At 70.2% G+C, this 14,739-nt stretch overlaps 2 protein-coding genes across 2 annotated transcripts; both read left to right on the top strand.

The window, feature by feature from the left end:
- Positions 1-444: 444 nt before the first annotated feature.
- AURANDRAFT_20955 (hypothetical protein) lies at positions 445-3,004 on the top strand (the record flags this gene model as incomplete). Its single annotated transcript, XM_009035490.1, has 3 exons — positions 445-1,170; positions 1,222-1,326; positions 1,538-3,004. The coding sequence occupies 3 exons, from the start codon at positions 445-447 to the stop codon at positions 3,002-3,004; spliced, it is 2,298 nt and encodes a 765-aa protein (XP_009033738.1).
- A 7,790-nt stretch (positions 3,005-10,794) lies between these two features.
- On the top strand, positions 10,795-11,016 carry AURANDRAFT_9397 (hypothetical protein; the record flags this gene model as incomplete). The annotated part of the gene is made up of 1 exon (XM_009035324.1): positions 10,795-11,016. A coding segment is annotated over one exon (222 nt), but the record flags the coding sequence as incomplete, so codon positions are not given.
- Positions 11,017-14,739: the final 3,723 nt, after the last annotated feature.

The following is a 14,739-nucleotide window of genomic DNA, read 5'->3' on the forward strand; positions in this document are numbered from 1 at the left end:
GCGCGGCCTCCGGCGCGGCGGCGCCCGCGGGCAGCCGTAGCGCGCCGGCCTCGTCGACGAAGAGCGACGCCGACACGGCGGCGAGGCTCAGGCTCGGGTCCAAGGCGACGCGGTGCTCGCGGCCCGAGGCGAGCTCCTTGCCGTGGACGAAGCGCTGGCCGGCCTCGGCGTCCTCGACGACCGTGACGACCATCTCGCTGCCGTCGCCGGCCGTGAAGACGAACTGCTCGAGGAGCGTGCCCATCGTTCTTCCTAGAGGGATGCGGATCTGCTGGGCTGCCCCATCGTGCGACCGGCAACGAATGAAAATGCACCTTGAGTTCATCCTCCCCTGCATCTGGCGGGTGGGCTGCGCCTCCCGCGAGCTGCCCGCGTCGTCGAGCGTCGGCGCCCCCGGCGCTTCGGCCGTCCCCGCGGCTCGCGCCGCCCCGCCGCCGGCCCACGATGCCCGCCGAGGAGGAGAAGAAGAAGAAGAAGGTCCATCCGGGCCTCATCGAGGCCGACAAGGAGGAGTGCGCCATCGTCGTGCACTACGAGACGTCGGAGCCGCCGAGCGGCGAGCGGACGCCGCACACGCGGCGGCTGCGGCTCAAGACGCTCAACGAGCGCTCGGACCCCGCGAAGATCGCCGACGACGTGCTGCGCAAGTGCAAGTACATCCCGAGCAGCAAGCGGCGCGTCGTCGAGATGCTCGTCGCGAACCTCCAGGAGCACGTGGCCGGCGACCCCGACGCGGCGAAGAACGCGGCGGCGCAGCGCAGCGAGCGCCGCCGCCGGAAGCGCGAGGACGACCGCGACGACGTCGTCGCGGACATGGACAGCGTCGACGAGTACATCGAGATGCTCTACGAGGGCAACGAGGACATGAAGGAGAAGGTCCGCGGCACGGAGAAGATCCTCAAGCTGTGCAGCTTCGTCGGCAACCTCGAGCACCTCGTCCAGCACCACACGCTCATGGGCGCGCTGAGCCGCGTGCTCGCGGAGGACTACCGGCGGTCGTCGGACCTCGCCTACAACATCGTGCGCGTCTTCCTGAGCTTCTCCAACTTCGTGGAGATGCACGCCATCCTGGCCCAGTACCGCGTCGGGTCCATCTGCGTCGAGCTCGTCGAGTTCGAGGTGAAGCGGACGGAGCACCGCCACGAGGAGGCGCGGCGCCGCGCGGGCGAGGTCCGCGAGGCGAAGCTCGGGCTTTCGGACAGCCGCGAGGGCATCCGCGAGCACGAGCGGCGCGTCGAGGAGCTCGAGCGCGCCGCGGAGAAGGAGGACCAGCGGAGCCGGCTCGTGCAGCGGAAGCAGGACAAGACGCTCTACGTCTGCCTCCACGTGCTCATCAGTGTGGAAACCAACCGCTGGTTCAGGGGGTCCTGACCAAACTTGAGAATTCTCTAGCTCGGTCAAATCGAAGTCGATTCGGCTGATTTTTGGACAGATCGATTGCTCTCGTCGAGTTCTCGAAGCACAGCGAAAGAGTCTGGTCCAAATCGTTCGATTACGCTCACATTGAAGTCGGGTTGAAGATTTGGTTTCCACACAGGTGCTCATCAACCTCGCCGAGGACGTGCTCGTGGAGCACAAGATGGTCAAGCGCCACCTCGTCGAGTACCTCGTCGCCGTCTTCTCCCACTCCGCGTCCGCGCCGCTCCTCATCTTGGCGGCCGTGTTCCTGAAGAAGCTCACGCTCTTCGAGGAGAACAAGGACGCCATGCTCCGGAGCAACCTCGTGGGCCGCCTCGCGCGCTTCGCGCCCTGCTCGTCGCCGGAGCTCATCATCGCGATGCTCCGGCTCCTCTTCAACCTGTCCTTCGACGCGGGCGTCCGCGACCAGATGGTGCGGAACTCCTTCATCCCGAAGCTCGTGGGCCTGCTCAAGGAGAACCACAAGTTCCGGGAGGTGTCGCTGCGCGTGCTCTACCACCTCAGCGTCGACGACCGGTGCAAGTCCATGTTCACGTACACGGAGGCGATCCCCATCGTCATGCAGCTCGTCATCAAGTTCCCGCCGAACCGGAAGATCACGCGCGAGCTCGCGGCGCTCGCGGGCAACCTCAGCCTCAACAAGCACAACGCGGAGCTCATGTGCGCGAACAAGGGCCTGTCGGCCCTCGTGGCCCGCGTCGAGCGGACGCGCGACCCGCTGCTGATGAAGGTCGTGCGGAACCTGTCGCTCTGGACCTTCGACGTCCAGCAGGACCTGGAGGACCCGGCCAAGGAGTACCTGCAGCGCGGCCTGTGGAGCCGCCACGTGACCCAGATCCTGGGCTTCGCGATCGAGACGGAGTCGCACGACCTCCTCGTCGAGGTTCTGGGCACGTTGGGCAACCTCACGCGCCACGACCTCCTCCGCGGCGCGACCTGGGCCAAGTACATCGAGGAATTCTCCCTCACGGGCTACCTCTCGAAGCTCCTCGTGCCGGGCATGGCCCAGCACGACGTCGTCCTCGAGGCCGTCGTCTTCGCGGGCGTCCTGGCGACGGAGCGCGACGCCGCGAACGCCATCGCGAGCTCGAGCCTCGCGCGGTCCCTCGAGGAGGTCTGGCGGGACAAGAGCGACGACGCCGAGATCACGCTCCAGCTCCTCTTCACGTTCCAGCACCTTTTGGCGCACCGCGAGACGCACGACGAGATCCTCTACAACAGCCGCGTGCTCCTGGACGTGCTCGACTGCCTCGGCAACGGCAACGAGGCCGTCGTCTCCTACGCGAACGCCTGCCTCGACCTCGTCATGGAGCACGACCGCGACGAGACCGGCGCGCTCGGCGAGCTCGGCGCGCAGGTCCGGCGCCGCCGCTTCTACAGCCACAACCGCGAGTGGCTCGAGATCGTCGAGCAGGAGGGCGCGGGCGCGCCGACGATGAGCCGCACGAACTACCCGAGCCCGACGGCCTCCGACGAGGAGTCCGGCTCGCCGAACTCGGGCGTCAACGCGGACGTCGGCGTGCTCTCCGGCGGCTCCGGCGAGTGGAACACGGGCCGCGACGACGGCTACGGCCAGTGGGACTGACGCGGCGACGGCCGGCGCGCCGAACGCCCCCCCGCCCCGCGCGGCCTGGAGGCGCGGCGGATAGGGGACCTTTAATTGAAGGTTCAATCAAATCAAGTTTCCTTCATTTTCGATCCCCATTGAAATTTCAACAACTGCACGTTCGAGGTTCGAAAATCTCTTCGGTGCCCGCCCACCGGGCAGCATGGTACGCAGCCCTTCGCCGTAGGACGATGCGTGGTGCGCTCCGCGGCGCCGTCGCCTGCGCCTTGGTGGCGCGCGTCGCCGCCGCCGTCGCGGACGGACGCGCCGCGGCCGCGGGCGGCGCGGACCGCGCCGCCGGGTCGCTCGAGCAGCGCCGCAGGTTGCAACCCAGACAGCAAATCATCGGCGCACTACTGAGCGGCAACAGCACGAACAGCACGAACGGCACGTACAGCACGAACGGCACCTTCCCCTCCTCCTCCTTCTCCTACAGCTACGACGGCTCGTACTCCTACTCGTACTCCTACGGCGCCAGCTACTCGTACGCGAGCTCGTACTCCTACGACACGTGCGACGTCGCCGACGTCGACGGCGTGACGGCCGCGGGCCAGTCCGGGTACTACTACGACGCGGCGGTCGATTACTCGGCGGCCGCGACGCTCGACGGCGACGCGGACACCGTCGCGTCCGGCGTCCCGCGGCCGCGACGACGTTCGAGAGATGTCGACCGGAAAAACGACGAAAAATCGTTACCGCTGCATTTGGTAGGTCACGTTCAACGGGGGGTGGTGGAGTGCCGAGGACGACGTCGATTCCAACTGGCTCGCCTACGACTTGGTCTCCGGCGGCTCCGAATGCCGGGCCTACTCGGACTGCAGCTGCTCGGACGGCCAGTTCTGCAACTTCGACTACGACACCTACGGCGGGTGCGAGTCCTGCGACAACCACGCCGACGAGTCGTCGTGCTACAGCGACGGCCTCCCCTCCGACGGCGAGGAGGACTGCGTCAATTGCTGCTTCGGCGACACGTCCTCCGAGGTCACGGTGGCCTCCGTGTGCTTGATCTGGAAGGAGTACAACGGCGCCGCGGCGGGCGCCGCGCTCGTGCGCCTCGACTCGTCGACGGACGGCGCCAACTGGGTCGAGGGCGCCGAATACGGCGAGGCCGACGGCGTCGTCAAGGCGAACATCGACACGTCGGAGCTCGCCGCGCTCGACTTCGCCGACACGTGCTTCGACGTCGAGCCCGTGACGAGCCGCTACGTGCGGCTCTACCTCTCGAGCCCGCACCTCTCGCAGTACGTCGCCGTCGCGGAGGTCGCGTTCCAGGAGTGCGAGGAAGCCTCCAGCTACTCCTACTCCTACGCCGCCTCCTACAGCTACGACGACGACGGCACGTGCGAGACCGCGCTCGCCGACTCCTCTTGCTCCGACTACTGCAGCGGGGAAGACGGCATGAGCTATTCCAACTCGAACGGCGCGGAAGAGTGCACGTGTGGCTCCGGGAAGTGCTGCTCCGACGCGAACCCGGAAGACTGCGTCTCGAACGACGGCGACGGCTCCTACAGCTACTCCTACAGCCACGCCAAGTCCTACTCGTACGCGAGCTCGTACTCCTACGACACGTGCGACGTCGCCGACGTCGACGGCGTGACGGCCGCGGGCCAGTCCGGGTACTACTACGACGCGGCGGTCGATTACTCGGCGGCCGCGACGCTCGACGGCGACGCGGACACCGTCGCGTCCGGCGTCCCGCGGCCGCGACGACGTTCGAGAGATGTTGACCGGAAAAACAACGAAACCGCTGCATTTGGTAGGTCGCGTTCAACGGGGGGTGGTGGAGTGCCGAGGACGACGTCGATTCCAACTGGCTCGCCTACGACTTGGTCTCCGGCGGCTCCGAATGCCGGGCCTACTCGGACTGCAGCTGCTCGGACGGCCAGTTCTGCAACTTCGACTACGACACCTACGGCGGGTGCGAGTCCTGCGACAACCACGCCGACGAGTCGTCGTGCTACAGCGACGGCCTCCCCTCCGACGGCGAGGAGGACTGCGTCAATTGCTGCTTCGGCGACACGTCCTCCGAGGTCACGGTGGCCTCCGTGTGCTTGATCTGGAAGGAGTACAACGGCGCCGCGGCGGGCGCCGCGCTCGTGCGCCTCGACTCGTCGACGGACGGCGCCAACTGGGTCGAGGGCGCCGAATACGGCGAGGCCGACGGCGTCGTCAAGGCGAACATCGACACGTCGGAGCTCGCCGCGCTCGACTTCGCCGACACGTGCTTCGACGTCGAGCCCGTGACGAGCCGCTACGTGCGGCTCTACCTCTCGAGCCCAAACCTCGCGCAGTACGTCGCCGTCGCGGAGGTCGCGTTCCAGGAGTGCGAGGAGGCCTCCAGCTACTCCTACTCCTACTCGTACGACGACAGCTACTCCTACTCCTACTCGTACGACGACAGCTACTCCTACTCATCGGCGGAGTACACGAGCGTCGGCACGGTGCGTCGCCCGACCCGCCGCCGCGCGCGCCGCCCGCGGCCGCCACCTCGCCCGACCCGGCCGCGCGCGCCGCTCGCGCCCGCCACCTCGCGCGCGCGTGCGCGCCGCGCGTGCACGCGCCCGCGCCGCGCGCAGGGCATCTGCGAGAACGCCGACGACAGCGAGTCCTTTCTCGTTTCCTATTTGGACGAGAACTTCGGATCTCTCCCCGACACGTACTCGACGACGGGGAGCGAGGACTGGTACGACAACGGCCCGACGTGGCCGAGCGCCTTCTGCCATTGCCAGTCCGTGGCCAACTGCTACGCCGTCTGCGCCGCCATCCCGGACTGCGCCTACTTCTCCGTGTCGGAGACGTACGACTGCTACGGATGCTTCATCGGTAAGACGTGCGCGACGCGGGTGGAATCTTATACCGACTTCGAGAGCTACCAGATGACGACGCCGACGACGCCGCAGCCGACGGTGACGACGCCGCGGCCGACGGTGACGCCGCTGCCGACGTCGAACTTCTTCGAGGGCACGCTCGTCGCGCACTACTCCTTCGACGACGGCACGGCCGCCGAGGCGAGCAACAGCAGCCTCGACGGGACGCTCGCCGGCGCGAGCCCCCCTGGATACACGGGTCCGATCCCGACGACGGGTCCCGACGGAAGCGGCGCGCTCCTCTTCAACGGCGACGACTCCGTCGTGTTCCCGGCGGCGGTGACGGCGGACATCCTCGGGAACAGCACGCGGACGCTGTGCTTGTGGGCATTGATCGACGAGTGGGACGGCGGCACGCTTTTCTCGTACGACTCGAACTTCGATTCGAAACGATTCGCCTTCATGACCGAAACGACGGCCGGCGAGTTCGGGCTGCTCGGGTGGGGCGACTACTACGACTTCCGGGACGTCGCGGTGTCCGGCTCCGACGACGGCGACTGGCACCACTACTGCCACACGTACAACGGAACGGACTGGCTGCTGTACTTCGATGCGACGCTGGTTCACACGGAGACCGTGGCCCTGGACACTGGCCCCCAGAACCCTTTGACGCTCGGAGTGCGGGTAAACAGCAACTCCTACAGCGGCTACCTCAGCGGCTCCATCGACGAGGTCTACATCTACGCGAGCGCGCTCGACGCGGCGTCGATCGAGGTGCTCTACGACGACGCCGTGACGCTGCAGCCGACGGTGACGCCGCTGCCGACGCACGTGTCGCACTCGACGCTCGTCGCGTACTACTCCTTCGACAACGGGACGGCCGCGGACGACTACGGGAGCCTCGACGGGACGCTCAGCGGCGCTATCCCGACGACGGGTCGCGACGGAAGCGGCGCGCTCCTCTTCGACGGGAACCAAAACGTCGAGTTCCCGGCGGCGGTGACGGCGGACATCCTCGGGAGCAGCGCGCGGACACTGTGCTTGTGGGCATTGATCGACGAGTGGGACGGCGGCGCGCTCTTCTCGTACAACTCGAACGACGCTGCGCAACGATTCGCCTTCGCGACGGAGACGACGGCCGGCGAGTTCGTGCTGAAGGGGGGCAGCGTGAGCTACGAGTTCGGGGACATCGCGGCATCCGGGTCCGACGACGGCGACTGGCACCACTACTGCCACACGTACGACGGATCGGCGTGGACGCTGTACTTTGACGCGACGCTGGTTCACACCGAGACCGTGGCCCTCGACACCGGCTCAGACAACCCGTTGACGCTCGGAGTACGCATAGGGACGGCAGGCTACGCCGACTACCTCAGCGGCTCCATCGACGAGCTCTACATCTACGCGAGCGCGCTCGACGATGCGTCGATCCAGGTGCTCTACGACGCCGTGACGCTGCTGCCGACGGTGACGCCGCTGCCGACGCACGTGTCGCACTCGACGCTCGTCGCGTACTACTCCTTCGACGACGGCACGGCCGCCGAGGACAGCGACGGCAGCCTCGACGGGACGCTCGCCGGCGCGATCCCGACGACGGGCCCCGACGGGAGCGCCGCGCTCCTCTTCGACGGCGACGACTCCGTCGAGTTCCCGGCGGCGGTGACGGCGGACATCCTCGGGAGCAGCGCGCGGACACTGTGCTTGTGGGCATTGATCGACGAGTGGGACGGCGGCACGCTCTTCTCGTACAACTCGAACGCGGATTCGAAACGATTCGCCTTCGCGACGGAGACCACGGCCGGCGAGTTCGTGCTGATGGGGTACGGCGCGAGCTACGAGTTCGGGGACATCGCGGCATCCGGGTCCGACGACGGCGACTGGCACCACTACTGCCACACGTACGACGGATCGGCGTGGACGCTGTACTTTGACGCGACGCTGGTTCACACCGAGACCGTGGCCCTCGACACCGGCTCCGACAACCCGCTGACGCTCGGAGTACGCTTAGGGGCGGCAGGCTACGCCGGCTACCTCAGCGGCTCCATCGACGAGCTCTACATCTACGCGAGCGCGCTCGACGATGCGTCGATCCAGGTGCTCTACGACGCTGTGACGCCGCAGCCGACGCCGGCGCCGCCGACGCCTCGGCCGACGCACGTCTCCTCCTCCACGCTGGTCTCGTACTACTCCTTCGACGACGGCACGGCCGCCGACGACTACGGCGCCTACGACGGGACGATCAGCGGCGCGACGGCGACGACGGGCTGGAGCGGAAGAGCGCTGGCCTTCGACGGGACGGACGACAAGGTCGAGTTCGCCGCCGCGCTCACCGGCGGGCTCGGCGGCGCCGCGCCGCGGTCCGTGTGCCTCTGGGCGCGCGTCGACGCGTACGCCGGCTACCTCTTCACCTACGGCACCTGGTACGAAGCGATGGAGTTCGGCCTCACGCCGGTGGCCGACGGCACCACCCAGACGGTCTTCTACGGCAACGAGTTCACCGTCGGCACGCCGGGCAACGGCGACGGCGAGTGGCACCACTACTGCCTGACCTACGACGGGTCCGACTGGGCCCTGTTCTACGACGGGGACGAGGTCGACGGCGGGACGCTCGCTCTGTCTACCGGCGCCGACATCCCGTTCACGATCGGGGCCCGCTCCGCGCAGCAGTACCTCACGGGCGCCGTCGACGAGGTCTACGTCTACTCGAGCGCGCTCGACCTAGCCGAGGTCCAGGTCCTCTCCGGCGCCGCGGCCCTCTCGTACTCCTACGCCGAGTCCTACAGCTACTCGTACGCCCTCTCGTACTCCTACGCGGAGTCCTACAGCTACTCGTACGCCCTCTCGTACTCCTACGCCGGGTCCTACAGCTACGCCGACGCCGGGTCCTACAGCTACTCCTACTCCTACGACTCCTACAGCTACTCCTACTCCTACGACTCCTCCAGCTACTCCTACTCCTACAGCTACGCGCCGGCGTCCTACAGCTACTCGTACAGCGACTCGTACAGCTACTCGTACGACGGCAGCTACTCGTACTCGGCGGGCGCCGAGGACGGCGACGAGGACGAGGACGGCGAGAAAGCGACGGCGGCGCCGACGCCCACGCGCACGCGCGCGACGGTGTCGTCGTCGGTCTACTTTTCGGGCCTCGCGCCCGCGGACGTCAACGGGGACGACGACGTGCGCGCGGCCATCGCGGGGGCGATCCACTACGGGTCGTCGCAGCTCTTCGAGGAGGTGTCGGACGTCGCCGCCGTCGACGACGACGACGACGACGGCGAGGGCGCCTGCCTCTGCGGCGCCGGCGTCAGCTTCGACGCGGACTTGCAGGTCTGGGACGATGGCCGCACCTGCGGCAGCGAGGTCGACTGGGCGTGTAGCGGCGACCTCGACGACGCGGATCAGGCCGGAGCCGACTACATGGCGTCGGTCTGCTGCGGCAACGAGGACGAGGACGGTCAGGACCGCCGCCGGCTCGAGGACTCGGGCGACTACGCCGAGGTGTCGTTCTCCGCGGCCGTCGTCGCGGCGGACGCGGCCGCCGCCGAGGCCGCCGCGGCCGACGCGCTCGCGGCGCTCGAGGACGCCGTGGAGAGCGGCGCGTTCGACGAGTACCTCGCCTCCATCGCCGCGAAGCTCTCCGACGCCGCCGCGGCGGCCGTGGCGGCCGCGTCGGTCGACGGAGACGCGACGAAGGCCGCGCTCGAGGCCGCGAAGATCGGCGTGGCCTACCTGTCGCCCGCGCCGACGGCGACCGCCGCGCCGACGGTCCAGTGCGCCGGCGGGACGCTCTACGGGTCCTACGCGACGCTCTTCGAGGTCGCCGAGGGCTCGCTCCTCGTCGCGGCCGGCGACGTCGACGGCGACGGCGACGACGACGTCGTCGGCGGCGACGACGACTCCATGGCCGTCTTCTGGCTCGAGAACGACGGCGCCTACGCCCGCGGGGGCGCGGCCGTCGCCTACGTGACGACGGTGGCGGCGGGCGACGACCTCGTCGCCGTCGCCGTCGACGGCGGCGGCGACGGCGGCGCCGTCGTCCTCGCCGGCGTCGCCGGGTCGTCGGACGCGATCGCCTACGTCGAGGGCGCGGCGACGACCGACGCCATCGCCTGGAGCGCGAGCGACGTCGGGTCCGTCGCGGGCGTGCCCGAGTCGCTCGTCGCCGTCGACGTCGACGGCGACGGCGACGTCGACGTGCTCGCCGCGGAGTGCGCCGCGGGCGTCGCCTACTACGAGGCGACGGGCGCCGGTTCGACGGGCCAGCGCCAGTTCGTCCGGACGGCCGTGGACGCGCGCGAGGGCTACTGCGCCCGGGCCGTCGCCGCGGGCGAGCTCGACGGCGCCGTCGCGGGCGCGCTCGCGTCCTTCGAGCTCGAGGTCGGCGACGACGGCACCGACGGCGTCTCGGACGTCGCCGCGTACTACGTTCTGGAGGACGGCGCCTTCGGCGCGCCGGCCGTGCTCTTCGAGGACGGCGGCGGCCTCGGCGACGTCGGCCTCCACGACGTCGACGGCGACGGCGACCTCGACGCCGTCTTCGTCGAGGTCTACGCGGGCGCGCTCAGCGTCGTACCGGGGCCCCTCGCCGCGGGCGCGACGCGGAGCTACGTCGCGTCGGGCCTCGGCTGGCCCGCGCGCTTCGACGCGCGCGACGTCGACGGCGACGGGAGCCTGGACCTCGTGCTCGCGCGCTACGAGGGCGCGGTCTCCTACTTTGCGAACGTCGACGGCGACGGCTCGGCCTGGACCGAGGTCGCCGTCGGCGACGGCGGCACGCGCGTCGTCGCGCGCGACTTCGACGGCGACGGCGTCGCGGACGTCGTCGCCGCGGCGGAGGGCGCGGGCTATTTGTACTACGGCGGCGAGGCCTGCGTGTCGGACTCGAAGGCGCCGACGCCGGTCCCGAGCCCCGCGCCGAGCGGCTGCGCGACGGGCTGCGCCGACGAGAAGGACCAGAGCGACTACCGCGGGGCCGTCGCCGAGACCGCCGCGGGCGTCAAGTGCCAGTACTGGACGTCGCAGGAGCCCACCAAGCACGCCTACTCCCCCGACGACTACCCGGACGCGGGCCTCGGCGACCACAACTTCTGCCGCAACCCCGACGGCGACGGCGGCGGGGCCTGGTGCGTCAACGGCGAGGGCACGCAGCCGGAATGGGACTACTGCGACGTGCCCTACTGCGAGGAGGTCGGCGGCGCGCTCTGCCCGCCGACGGCCGCGCCGTCGACGGCCGCGCCGTCGCCGCGGCCGACGCCGCGGCCGTCGCCGGCGCCGTCGCTGTCGCCCGCGCCGACGGCCGCCTGCGCGGCGGCCGCGACCTTCGGGTCGCCGCGGCTCCTCGACGGCGCGCTCAACGGGTCCTACGCCGTCGCCGTCGCGGACCTCGACGGCGACGCGGACCTCGACGTCGTCGCGGGCGGCACCGAGCCCCCCGGCGACCTCGCCTGGTACGCGAACGACGGCGCCGTCTACGACGCGTGCGGGGTGCCGCCGGAGGCCTGCGTCTTCCCCTTCGTCTACGCGAAGACGTCCTACGAGGCCTGCACGTACGACTACGCGGACGCGAACGGCCTCGCGTGGTGCGCGACGGCCGTCGACGCCGACGGCGCCTTCGTCGAGGGCTCGGGCGACTACGCCTACTGCTACGCGGACTGCGCCGCCGCGAAGACGATCATCGGGTCCTACGAGGACCTCGTCGCCGTCGCGGCCGCGGACGTCGACGGCGACGGCGCCGCGGACCTCGCCGGCGCCGCGAAACTCCTCGAGAAGACCGACGACGTCGTCGCCTACGCGACGGGCCCCTTCGGCGGCGACGAAACGACCTTTGTCACCATCGCCTCCGGCGCGAAGGCCGAGGACCTCGCGGTCGTCGACGTCGACGGCGACGCGGACCTCGACGTCCTCGCGGCCAACTGCGGCGACTCGGCGGACTCGGGGGGCGTCGGCGTCTCCTACTACGAGCAGATCGCCGGGACGGCCGGCGGCGCGCCGGCCTTCGAGAGGACCGACTTCGGCGAGGCGTCCATCCGCGGCGCCTACTTCGCCTGCGCGTTCCGCCTCACGGCCGCCGACGCCGACGGCGACGGCGACGTCGACGTCGCCGTCGTCTACCGCGTCATCTACGGGGACGAGGGCGCCGACGGCTCCGTCGAGACCTACGAGGACGACGCCATGTTCGGCTACTTCTTCGCCAACGGCACCTTCTCCGGCGGGCTCGTGGCGTCGGGCCTCGGCACGGTCTGGGCCCTCGCGTCGGGCGACGTCGACGGCGACGGCGACGTCGACATCGTCTACGCGAACGCGGACACGGGCGACGTCGCCTACGTCGCGAACAACGGCAGCCAGTTCGCCTACGGCGGCGTCGTCGCCTCGGGGCTCGACCTGCCCTACGCCGTCGACGTCGCGGACCTCGACGGCGACGGCGACGGCGACGTGCTCGTCGGCGTCTACGGGACGGCGACGGCCTGGTACGAGTCCGACGCGGGCGTCGCCTGGGAGCGCCACGACGTCGAGACGACCTACGGCGGGCGCGCCGTCGCCGGGGACCTCGACGGCGACGGCGACCTCGACGTCGCCCTGACGGCGCACGCCTGGAGCGGCGTCGCCGTCGTCGAGGCGGCGCCCTGCCAGGAGGAGCCCACCGCGGCGCCGTCGTCGTCTCCGAGCGCGGCGCCCTCCTCGTCGCCGAGCGCCCTTCCGACGATCGCGCCGACGGCCTCCTACCTGCAAATCACGAGCATGGGCGGCGAAGCGTCGACGTGCGTCGCCTACGTCGAGTGCGAGCTTCTCTGGGTGTACCGCGGCGACCCGAGCGCGTGCGAGACCCTGACCGCCGTCGTGGCCAACCTCAACGGGACCGTCATCGCCACGGACACCCAGGACAACACCGGCGAAGCCCTGCGGCCGTTTCCGGGCGACGCGGACGTGAACGAGTACACCCTGACGCTCACGTGCGACGGGGACGCCTCCGTGACCGATTCCATCTTTTTCCAGGTGTCGTACTCGCCCGCGCCGACGACGTCGCCGACGATCGCGCCGACGCCCGCGCCGTCGCCGTCGCCGTCGACGGCCCCGACGCCCGCGCCGAGCCTCGCGCCGTCGACCGCCGCCCCGACGGTCGCGCCGACGGCCTCCTACATAGAGATCACGAGCATGGGCGGCGAAGCGTCGACGTGCGTCCACTACGTCGAGTGCGAGCTTCTCTGGGTGTACCGCGGCGACCCGAGCGCGTGCAAGACCCTGACCGCCGTCGTGGCCACCCTCAACGGGACCGTCATCGCCACGGACACCCAGGACAACACCGGCGAAGCCCTGCGGCCGTTTCCGGGCGACGCGGACGTGAACGAGTACACCCTGACGCTCACGTGCGACGGGGACGCCTCCGTGACCGATTCCATCTTTTTCCAGGTGTCGTACTCGCCCGCGCCGACGACGTCGCCGACGATCGCGCCGACGCCCGCGCCGTCGCCGTCGCCGTCGACGGCGCCGACGCCCGCGCCGACGCCCGCGCCGACGTGGTGGGGCGCGAACTGCTCCGACTCGGAGAGCTGGCACAAGAAGGGCGCGCCGTCGAAGCACTGCGCCTGGGTCGCGGCGCTGCCGTCGCGGTGCGCCGTCGTCGGCGAGGACGACTCGCTCGCGTGGGAGGCCTGCGCGCGGTCCTGCGGCTGCAGCGACGCGCCCTCCAAGGCCCCGACGCCCGCGCCGAGCCTCGCGCCGTCGACCGCCGCCCCGACGGTCGCGCCGACGGCCTCCTACATAGAGATCACGAGCCTGGGCGGCGAAGCGTCGACGTGCGTCCACTACGTCGAGTGCGAGCTTCTCTGGGTGTACCGCGGCGACCCGAGCGCGTGCGAGACCCTGACCGCCGTCGTGGCCGACCTGGACGGGAACATCATCGGCGTGGTCGCCCAGGACAACACCGGCGAAACCCTCCAGCAGTTTCCGGGCGACGCGGACGTGAACGAGTACACCCTGACGCTCACGTGCGACGACGACGCCTCCGTGACCGATTCCTTCTATTTCCAGGTGTCGTACACGCCCGCGCCGACGGCCGTGCCGACGACGAAGCCGAGCGCGGCGCCGACCACGGCCGCGCCGTCGGCGACGCCGTCGCTGGAGCCGTCGCCCTACCCGACGATGCTGCCGAGCCCCGCGCCGAGCGAGCTGCCCGCGCCCGCGCCGACGGCCTCCTACATAGAGATCACGAGCATGGGCGGCGGTTCGTCGACGTGCGTTCACTACGTCGAGTGCGAGCTTCTCTGGGTGTACCGTGGCGACCCGAGCGCGTGCGAGACCCTGAGCGGCATCGTGGCCGACCTGGACGGGAACGTCATCGGCGCGGTCGTCGTGGACAACACTGGCGAAACCCTACAGCAGTTTCCGGGCGACGCGGACGTGAACGAGTACACCCTGACGCTCTCGTGCAAAGACGACGCCTCCGTGACCGATTCCTTCTATTTCCAGGTGTCGTACACGCCCGCGCCGACGGCGACGCCGACGACGGCCGCGCCGTCGGCCGCGCCGACCGCGCGGCCGTCGACGCCGTCCCCGACGGCGACGCCGTCGACGCCGTCGCCGACGCCGACGCCGACGTCCGCCGCGCCGACGCGGACGCCGACGACGGGCCTCCCCGTGCCCGCGCCCACCGCGACCTTCGCGCCGAGCCACTTCTACGGCGCCAAGGTGTCGTCCGCGATCGTCCTCGCGGGCATGTCCGCGTCCGACTTCAGCATCGACCACGTCAAGGCCTTCAAGCGCGTCCTCGCGAGCGGCATCCTCTCGATGATCGACAGCGTCGGCGACATCCCCTCGGTCACGGCCGAGGACGCGCGGCGGCGGCGCCTCGCGGCGCTCGCGCGGCGCCGCGTCGGCGACGTGCGACACCGGCGCCTCGACGAGTCC

Source organism: Aureococcus anophagefferens (assembly GCF_000186865.1).
Source record: "Aureococcus anophagefferens unplaced genomic scaffold AURANscaffold_3, whole genome shotgun sequence".
Classification (NCBI taxonomy): domain Eukaryota; class Pelagophyceae; order Pelagomonadales; family Pelagomonadaceae; genus Aureococcus; species Aureococcus anophagefferens.